This window comes from Seriola aureovittata, chromosome 7 (genome assembly GCF_021018895.1).
Source record: "Seriola aureovittata isolate HTS-2021-v1 ecotype China chromosome 7, ASM2101889v1, whole genome shotgun sequence".
NCBI lineage: Eukaryota > Metazoa > Chordata > Actinopteri > Carangiformes > Carangidae > Seriola > Seriola aureovittata.
The window spans coordinates 14,411,527-14,422,105 of NC_079370.1; the positions used below are offsets into that span (position 1 = coordinate 14,411,527).

The 10,579-nt window shown below is 42.8% G+C and overlaps 1 protein-coding gene across 1 annotated transcript; it reads right to left on the bottom strand.

The window, feature by feature from the left end:
• Positions 1–615: 615 nt before the first annotated feature.
• Positions 616–10,519, bottom strand: nradd (neurotrophin receptor associated death domain). Its single transcript, XM_056380398.1, has 6 exons — positions 10,066–10,519; positions 5,641–5,773; positions 5,099–5,452; positions 3,661–3,886; positions 3,389–3,531; positions 616–2,512 (listed from the first exon to the last, which is right to left on the bottom strand). The coding sequence occupies exons 1-6, from the start codon at positions 10,102–10,104 to the stop codon at positions 2,199–2,201; spliced, it is 1,209 nt and encodes a 402-aa protein (XP_056236373.1). The 5' UTR covers positions 10,105–10,519; the 3' UTR covers positions 616–2,198.
• Positions 10,520–10,579: the final 60 nt, after the last annotated feature.

A 10,579-nucleotide genomic window follows, 5' to 3' on the forward strand; every position in this document is an offset into this window, starting at 1 on the left:
ACAAAGACACCTAAAAATAAAGTATTAATCAAACTATTGAGGTCTGTTGAACCATTTGTGTCCATTGTACCTTGTCGGATGAGCTTAAGTAGCCTATTTATTTCAACCATTTATCCTTAATTTTACATTTAGTTATTTCAACTGTATATCCATTCATTTTGCTATCCACTACTTTTAGCTGTCAATTACTTCTAGCTATTTCACTACTTATCCATGTTATTTAGCCATTCATCCAATACTTTCAGATATAACAATTTATCCATACATTTTAGTTAGTTCACCATCCATTATGTTAAGCAATTTCACACCATTTTTCCATTACTTAATTAATCCATTGCTTTTACATATCACATTTATCCAGAAATTTTAGCTTGCATTTAGCCGTTGTTTTCAGCTCTTTCAACTTTTCCCTGTGCTTCCTAACTAGTTTTCAGGCACTCTAAAAACATGTTCAGGCATTACAACTGACACAATATGAGGATATATACAGTCTATTTTTTTTATTTAAATTGTAATTGGGGTTTTTTTTTTCCCCAAATTAATTGAGCTACTCCGCCATCAGATACCTCCAAGCAACTGATGCTACACTTGAAGTCCTGTTAGAAAAAAAGCGCATTGACTTATCAAAGTTATTTATTAAATGAATAAAACTCTTACAAAAACACAGAGGCATACCATTAGGAAATATATACACAAAACCATACATGGCTGGCGTAAAAAAATATCAAACCATTTGAGGCCGTCTCATAGTGTAACTACCACATCGCTGATGTTCTCAAAGATTTTATTTAGATTTAGACTTGAAATAGTGGTAAAATAAATACAAAAGCAAGATGGACACAAGGGCTGATATTAATGGTGTCTTTGGTTTGTTTTTGTTTCTGTCTAATACAAGAAATTATTTTGACAGAAATAGAGCTGTGTAAGAAGAATAGATTCATTTCTATTCCTTTTCTTCTATCTTCACAGTTCATAAATGATCTCACTTTAAGCCATGACTTATCAAAACAAATCAATATTTAAGATATTTACAATCATAGGTGATTATTAGGAAGAGCTAAGAAAGGTGTTTTTATATACGTATTCATATACGTCCTCTGATGAGATTTGAAACATCACTGGTGCATAATATATCCTCAGTGTAAATAAATACCAAGGCTACTTCGTGGCTGCAGCAGGAAAAAGAAGAAAAAACAACAGAACGGGGCGACAAATTAAAAAAAATAGCCTAGTGAGTATCTACACAATAGTTAAAGTGTTCTTATAAAGAAAATAACAACTGAAAGCATCATTGGGATGGTTAAGAAAGATTTGACCCTCAATTTCTACTAGAGAAATCTGATCACTTGGCCATGTAAACTCTTGGTTGGGTTTTTGTCTAATTATTATTTTTTTTTTTTAAACCGTGCACATGTACATGAAAATGAACCCACATCGGGAAAGTCCCATCATATTCTAAAGCAGTGTTGTTGGAAGAAACCATCTCCTTTTGGCAAAAATCAACAGCAATACCAAAGTTGCTGCTGAAGTCGTGATTCATAAAACGAGGCTTGCCAGACTAGAAACATAATGATCTAAGCCGTCCATGATTGTTTTTCATGTAATATCACACGGAGGGAATATTTCCTTCTGATGGAGCAGGGGACAAATCTGATTACTGTCCAAATATCAAGTAAACAGTGGTTTTTGAAACATCACACTCATGCAGCACTTGTAAACACATTATTCCGCTTCCTGCCACTTGTAGTGTATGTGGATGTCACTATTAGTCTAATGCAATCTGGCCAGGATCCCACAGTGCCCATTAAGCACGTGACTGAGGCTTAACAAGAACAGAAAACTGGCTGCAACATAGTGTATATTCAGTCATTGTATTATATTCAGTGTAAGTATTTTCATTTCCCCTAGTTACTGGTGATCCAGCTCTGTAGCGATAACAGACACATCGCAGGAGAATCTCTCATGCAGTTGGAGTCATGTAAAATCAAATAGTGAAATAAACTGGGGTAAAGTGTTATTAGAATATTTTTTGTTGTCTTAGTAAAAAAAAAGATAATAAGTGTCCATCAAAGCAATAAGAACTGTCAGTGGCAGTCTCCAACAGTGACAGATGTTGATACGAAGAGTGCCTCCCTTGTCATTTCAATCAAAGTTCTTCACTTGAGTCTGTGACTGTCACACGTGTGTCTGAAAAGCTTTCACACCACAGAAACACCCTGCGCGGGGCAGTTAAGAACCGTCACCACGTCAGGCCTCTCGATGCGGGCCAGAGCAGAACACAGCAGTCCCAGAGTGGAGCCTTCTTTCTGGGTCCAGTTAGAGAGGAGTGTGTGAGCGGGGGCCTCTCCGCGCCCAAACAGGTCTAGCTGTTCAGACTCGTAGCCCAGCGCTGCGCCCAGCTGCCTCCACCCCCGGCCCCCTCCCTCCTGCAGGAGGCACTCCACCTCTTCCTGTCTGTGGGGGGGTAGGTTGATGTACAGACGATTGTCCTGCTTGCTGTCCCTCTTGGTCCCTGTGGATACGCAAAACAAAATTAGCTCACCGTTTGGGTTTATCAACCAAAGACAATAAAAACAGTAGTTATATTATTAACAAGAAATGATAGGTCTCCTGATAGATATTTCAGATAGTTCAACATCTAATGGGCACAAAAATAGAAAGTTTCCATGTCATTATTCTTGTGGGAAACATTGGGAACTCAAAGGGAACCATGGAGTTTTCTTGTAAACAAACAAGTTTACATCTATTGTTTCTTACCAAAACCCAGTGTGTCTATCTTTGAGGCCTAACCAACGTGTTGAATGCATTTCCTTCCACATAAATAATCTACAAAAGCCATCTTGCCAAAGCCAAGTATTTTGAAACCTGCATTGTTTACATTCATGTTTGTTGGCTACAAGTCCAAGTTTCTTGGATGCGTTACTGCCACTAATCAGTCGATCAGTGGAACGGCCCGTAACCGGCAGCCGGACATGTGTCGAGGGACACGTACATTTGCATGAGATACAACGTGGGGATGCACTAACAAGAACACGCTGTAGCACTACAAGTGGTCAAGTACTTCACAAGGTACCTTTAAAAGAAAGTGGAGGTTTGCTCTGTCTGGAACATAAAATGAATTTTCCTTTTCTTTAATACAATCCACTTATTCCTAATACAACCCCTAAAGTCATTTGAAGTTATATGTACAAGGACTTTAAAATAATTTCTGAAACGATAGTTAGTTATCAGTGTAAATTCAGGATTACCTTTGATCTTCAGTAATGCAATAGTGCAGGTAGTAAGTGCATTTCAGGACATAAAGGGTCTAGATCTTTTAGTAACCAGCTTGATGCCTTAGAAACCTTAATTTAGTTTAATTTCAAAGAGCTTGTGTTGTCTACCACACCTTTGCTGGGCTGGTTGTCCTGTAGGCTGTGAGAATCCAGAAAAACGCCGCTGTCGCTTTGGAGCTTTTCTCCCTCTGGAGATGATCCCAACTCAGCCGCACGGGCCTTAGAGAGAGCTTTCTTCTGTTTACACGATCTCCAGCTGAGAGGAGCACAAGAAAACAATGTCAGATAAATTACACACAGTGAGCTATTTGTCATCCCAGGGCCAATCTTATAATCATTATTACATCCTTTTAAGGACTAGGGCCCAACCCCAGTGAGGACTCACCATTTATAAGCCACATAAATAAGCAGACCAAGCACCACGGCAGCCAGAACAGACACGTAAGCCAGAATGTTGTTGCTGCCACCCTCATCCTGTGGGGTAAACTTGGGCGTTCCAGGGGCAGGACTGGTCTCCCCTTCCTCCATCATCTCTTCTACTGCTGGTAAGCGAGGAGTGTTACGAGGCCCATCAGACTCGGCGGGACGAGACAGAATGTGCAGCTTCTTATCTGTTAAGATTGAGAGAGGGAGATATGTCAGGTACAGTAACATTGCATGTGCACATATGGACATCAGAAACACATTTGGGCTGCATAAATTAGGGCCAGAAATAATTCCGCAGAAGCCTGTGCGCCCGATGTAATGATAGCCTCAGTCCTCCCGGTCCCCTGGGGTTTCAAAACCTTTCATTGCCCCTGTTTTCAGCCTCGTCTTCCCTCCTGCGGTCTGCCTATTTTAAGATCAAACACTACAAGGTACTGTGTTGACCTCTCAGGGGTCAGAGAGTCATGATATGTGCACCCAGAGTGCGTACAGATGACCTGACTCCTGGAGAGTGAGTGTAGCCATTTGGGAGCAAGCAGACTAGCTGTCAGGGTCAGCAGCCCCCCTTGGCCTTCAGGTCCTTGGGGTCAGTTAACCTTAAGACCTTTCAAGCTCATACCAATTGGACTACAGCACTTAAGTGGACTCTTTTTCCTCTGCTCATGTTTCCAGGCTCCGAGTGTTACAGAGTGTTCAGATGAGGTGTGGATGCAGGTGTTGACCACATGTCCTTGTATTTTCACAGGAACTCCCACTCCCTCCCACCGCCCCACCCCCCTCCCCCTTGAGCTCATTCTTTTTATCTTTTTATCTTTCACTATTACTGCCTTTCCCTGCGTTAGATCTTTAAAGGCTGGCTCTATCCTATATTTTTCTTACTGTCAGCAAATCCCATTAAAAGTCCAAGATCAGCCGTCTTTCAATACTTTTCCGGCTAACCTACTCACTCTGTGGCACTCAACCCCAAATCATTCACAAAGAGGTCACAAATTCATGGCTTCATTTAAAAAAAAAAAAAAAAGTAATTTCCTAAAACAGCCGGACACTGTAGTTTTATACTTAAATACTGTGTTTCACTATTTTCAGCTGTGGGTTTACAGCAGCCAGACAATGTATGTAGGACTGTGTGTAGTGCCCATGTGCATCCTAATGAAGGAGCACATCACCCAGAACAACGATGTGGCTCCTGTATGTGTTTCTGATCAGGTCTATGGCGTAAACGTGACGTAAAGTATATAAAGCTTTGGCTACGCAGAGAACACTTGTTAGTAGCATCAATTCAGTGTTGGTTTCGGTCTTTTCATGGGATTTTTTTTTTACACTAAGACAAATAACAATATCACTAGGCTTATAAAATCAAATGTATTCTATCACTCCAAATCTACGTCACAACTCACCCATGCAGAGCGTGTCAGAGTTGGGCATACAGGCTCGGATCTCCACCTCGCTGTCAGAGCACTGGGTGCAGGTCTGGCAAGGTTTGGTGCTGGCGTGCTCCTCAGAAAATGTTCCCGGGCCACAGATGTGGCACATACTGTCTCCCTTTAGGCCGCACTCCTGGGTAGCACCTTCACCACGGTTGCATTTGGAGCAAGGCGCACACAGGCCGTGGGTGCTCAAAAAGAAGAAGCCGCTGTCACATTCGCATTGTGTGTCTTGACTCGCAGAGCAAGAGGCCACCATGGGGACACTTAGTGGGCACTTGGCGCAGGGAAGGCAAGGGCCGAGGCCTTCAGATGAGGAAAATGTTCCTGGGAAACAGATTACAAAATCAGCGTCAGTCTAAATAAAACTGTTTGTCTCATAAATATCAGAGGCAATGATGAGACACAGCGCCGTCTTAACTCTTCCAGCCCTTTGGACAGAAGACGGAGATAATGACAGGGCAGGTGAAACGTATTCTTTATCGGTGCAGTAACATTAGGTTTTAATTGCTTACCCGTTGGGCAATGTGCGCACTTGGTATCCTCTTTCCCACATTGTACCTCCACTCCAAAGCCAGCAGGACACAGACTGCAGCACTGCCCTGACTCAGTGAACTGGTTACTGGCACAGGCATCTCCAAGAGTGAGCTGCAGTAAATAAATGACACAGTAAGAAAAAAATATCACCACAGCGTTTTCCTGTTTAATTTGAAATACCATCTCAGGTTTTAGTGCATTCTGGATCCACCCTGTTTACACAACAGCTACATGATTCATATTCAACTTCTCAGGGAGGAGTCTCCGAAAAAAGACAACAAGAGAGGAAGTTTTTCTTTGTCCAGGGAGGTTTTCTGCCTTAAATCGCACACATCCCGCTCTTGTGAAGTGGGCGAACTGAAAATGGCCTTTTTATCTTTCTATCTGCCTCAGTTTTCACCCTTAAAGTGCTCAGAGTCCTTATCTGCAAGTGGGTAATGGAGAGCCCAGCTTGAGTTGTGACATGAGGGATAGATCAGACATTCCTAACGGCTTGTGCAGCAGAGTTGGTGCCTGACAGGAGGGGCTGGCTTTAATCAGATGGCTTTAGACCAGTGGAAAGAATAAGACAAAAATGGGTGAAGGAAAACACTCAGAAAAGGAGGAAGGAAGAAGTAAAAGAAAAAAAAAAAAAAAAAGAGCTTCCACTCTCCCACTCACTCCAAATCAGTGTGAATGACAACGTGTAACTGTGTGTGTGAATACAGAGAATGTGTGTTTATTTCCTGACAACAGAAAAGGAGGGGGCATGAATATAAAGGAGACGGTTCCAGCCCCAGGGGAGGGTGTCAGTTAACCAAGGCTGCCCAGCATGTGAGTGTCTGTTTGGGTGAGAGGGGGCCTTTGAAGTCACCAAGCCCTGCAGGTGTGTCTATGAAGGTCAGTAATTCACTAACTCCCCTTTCTCCAGGCTCTGAACAACGGCATCTTAAACATGCACGCATTTAATGGAGATTGGCCTATTCTGCCTGGGGGCTGACAAGAGCAAACAGATGTCTAACAACTAACCTCCTGCAAAGGGGAGAAGTAACAGCTAAACAACCCACTGATGTCTCTCTTTGTCTGTGAAGTCTGCCAAGGAACACAGGCAACGTGTGTGAACCTGTAGAGCCTCCAATGAAAAGCCCACCAGAAACACACACGCGCACGCACACGCACACACACACACACACACACACACACACACACACACACACACACACACACAAAGTGCCATGCTCCCAGTCGCAAAAACACTGAAATGTTCCATGCTGATACCACAGGAGAAACGACTTTGAAACGGAGCTCGCCTCGCTCCAAAAACAACACCCATTTTTACTGCGACGCTTACAGAGGAGCCTGATGATATCTGAACGCCACAGAGCCCAGATCAGAGGTATTAGTGTGTCGGGGTGGTAGGATCCAGCAGGCAGGAACCAGCAGGATGTTTGGAGTTGGCAGACTGTGACCAAACCTGGACCATAATAACTTGGAGCAGAAAGGCATTCTGGTAACTCTGGTTGGTCTGCTCCATGTGACAGATGGAGCGCCTCTGCTACCACTAGCTCACCTTTTAGCCCTCAGTCTATACTTTGATAAATATTTGGTGACAGCGGCTCTGCTTTATTAGTACCTCCAGCTTGGATTTCTGTCATTTTACAGTGCCTGGTGTGAGCCCGGGCTGGCGCAGCTCTGTAAGCCTGCCTGGAGGGCCGGCTCGGCTCAGAGCAGGAACTCCCAAAGGTTTGGCACTTTACCCACTGCCCAGCGTACAATGAAATATTTAGTCCATGCCCCACTGGGGACGAAAGGGAACAGTGATCTACTCAGTAGAGGAATGATTAAGTCATTATCTACTGTATACATTAAAATAGTGCTATATATGGTTACCACTTCATGTTTATCGGTGTGAATGATATCTTAATATCCAGTTACTGTTCATTTCACCTAATATTGTAACAGAGTAAGAAACTTTGATAATTTGATAAATTCCAGGTAAAAAATGGTTAGATCCTTTTTTTGTCATTTCATACAAAAAGCTAGATTATTAGTATTAACACTGTATTACAAAAAAAAACTTGTATATGTAATTTTAAGATAGGTGGCTAAAATTGCGTATGTGTACAAGTGTGTTTCCACATATTTACAAGAACAGCAGATAATTGTTTTACAGGTTTTGTGACATCAGAAGACAAAATCAACTAATCTGATTGTGTTGATTTTACTTCAATGGCTCATAAATGAAGTTTTATTTAGTAGTAAATCGATCACTGTGAAACCTTTACCCTCTTGCTATATTTGATGGTGCTCCTACAATATCACATCTTGGCATTATCTCTCATTTTCAAGCAAAGATTAATTTGATGTGCCATGCTCCAAAGCATGCCTGCAGTTGTATGTGTCACCTTGAGGGCATCAAGTCTAAAGTGAAGGGGGGGAGGGGTCTGCAGTTGCTTTTTCCATTTAGGTAAGAAGTTGCAATCTGAAGGAATTCCCCAGTGAGAACACACAGACCACCGAGGAGGACTGCTTTCAATGGGGCTCTCAACTCCACGGCTGCCGGAGTCACTCAGTCATCGTGGATCATACACACACGCGCTCGCATGCACACACACACACACACACACACACACACACACACACACACACACACACACACACACACACACACACACATTTCAGCGTTCCCTGTGCCTGAAACATTTCCTGTGCCCCTCTGAAGTGAGACCACATTTGAAGCGCCTACGCTGGAGTTTCCAAAGTTAATCTAATCTGCATGAAAATAAACACACAAAAGGATGCTCTCTCTCTCCCTCCCTGTGAAGACACTGACCCATGAGCCTCTACTGTGTTGCCTGTGACGGCAGCAGCCTGGGGTCATTCAGCAGAAACAGCCTGAGCTGATGGAAAGTTGTCTAAACTGCACATCCCATCCGCACTGATCACTGTCATTAGTAAACAGGGAGGATAAGAGACAAATTAAAGGACACATGTTTCTCTTTTTTCCAGCAGAAAGCTCACCCAACACTTTAATCCTAAATCAGCACCAAGCGACTCTGTTAACTACTAATCTACTGATTTTCAACTTTCACTAAAGAGTTGAGAAATGGTTCCCCAAAGAAATGTGCTTAACTGCTCTATGGAAATTCAAATAACTGTGGTAACAAACCTCCACTCCCCAACTCACACACACACACACACACACACACACACACACACACACACATATACACCACAAACTGGGAGAAAATGATGATAATTGCTTTGCTCCGGATATCCAGACCCCAGCAACACTGCAAGCTGTAAGCCTGGCCACTTTTTCACCAGGAACTGCCGTAAGCAACAAATGTAGGCAACATGTACAGTAAACTACAAGCCTTAGAAAGAGACTTAACTGGAGGACGTCATGAGGTGTGTGCTCAGATACTGTAAGATACAGTCAACTTCTGCACTAAATCCTCCAGTGAGTAATGACGGAAGCATGTGACCGCACAAACAATGACAACTTTTCAGTGGGCTAAAGAAACACTTCAGATGAGAAACAGTATCTTAGATTTCACAAAGAAATCCTGTTGATATTTATGCGCTTATAAAAGAAAGAGATGCATATCTTTTCAAGAGCTGAGGTTTTATCTAAAAGCTTTGATGTAACAAAAGTGCTTTGACTCTGATGAGCGTGTCCAGACAGGACTACAAGCCCCATGGGCTGTTTGAGGGAGATGAGTGTCAAATTATTGTCTGCAACTGTGGAGCAGGGGCTTTCTTATCCACTGATTTTGGTTTAATGAGCTGCTATCAAACACCTCTGAGACTATAATTCCTCCATAAAATACATCATTTATTACTGAGTCGGTTTATAATCGTGGTAAATTGCGTTATGTTCCTGCCTCAGAAGTTGTTTGGCTCCTTCTGGCTCCTGCTGCTGCGGCAGATGGTGATGGAGTGAAAATTGTGTAATGTAAGTGGAAAAATGAAAAGTGGCTTCCTGGTTTAAGTTGTGTACACAAAACAAAGAATTTCCAAATATTTCCAGCTTGTTTTGTGACCATGGAAGTCTACGGCTGACTGAGCGGATGTACAGTAGGTTAGGCCGCAGTCCAGGATGAGTCTCTGAGAAACTGCAGCACCAGAGCAAAATGAGGAAGTTAGATTTTGCTCCTGTTTAGCCATTTAATCAGATGTGTCCTTTCACTCTTTCCACTGTTTTTGACAACTACAGATTGACAGCAAACATATTCACCAACAAGGACAGTGTGACACAACCTTTATCAAATATGGCTCTGTGGCAACAACGGTGTAAAACTGAACCCAGTGGCAGAAGTTTACAAAGGTTGCTGTTGTGAGAGATGAGATGATGAGAGATTATGAAGACTTATAAGAATATGTGACAGTATTTACTACAACATAAATGAACTGTTGCTTACTTTAAACAGCAGAAACGCGCAGATGACAAACAGTCTCATGTCTTCCAGTCTCCAAAATCCTCGGTGCGTCTCAGGATCTCTGACACAACTCTTTCTTTTTCAGTCTGCAGCCCTCAAAAGTTGCATAAAAAAGGTCATCAAAACCCTTATCACTCTAAATCTACCCCAAAAAAAACCCTCAACTTATCATAAAACGCGATAGTTAAGCAGGCAGGAGAGTCCGGGCATGGTCCAGGAACCAGATGTTTTAACGCATGAGAAAGCGCGGGTTTAAAATGCAGCCTGTGTGTAATCCGTAGGGTTCTCCCAGTAACAGCGCAGTAGACGCATTTGCTACTTTTCAGTGCGTTTCCCTGCTCATACTGCGAAGGTTCACACAAAGTTTCGTCTGTTTCGTCTCGCAGGATGCACGGGCTCACTCCTCTCCCGCAGCTTCGCAACAGATGAGGCAGGAAGAGCTCCAGCAGGCTCTCCTGGGCTTTTTCTCCTCCCATCTACTCAGCTTTCAAACGGG

Excerpts from the sequence above, each read along its gene's own strand:
- nradd (XM_056380398.1), bottom strand. The coding sequence starts at position 10,104 with ATGAGACTGTTTGTCATCTGCGCGTTTCTGCTGTTTAAA. Across the intron at positions 3,887-5,098 it reads CTCTGACACGCTCTGCATGG|ATAAGAAGCTGCACATTCTG; the intron begins GTGAGTTGTGAC and ends CAATCTTAACAG. Across the intron at positions 2,513-3,388 it reads GGACAACCAGCCCAGCAAAG|GGACCAAGAGGGACAGCAAG; the intron begins GTGTGGTAGACA and ends GCGTATCCACAG.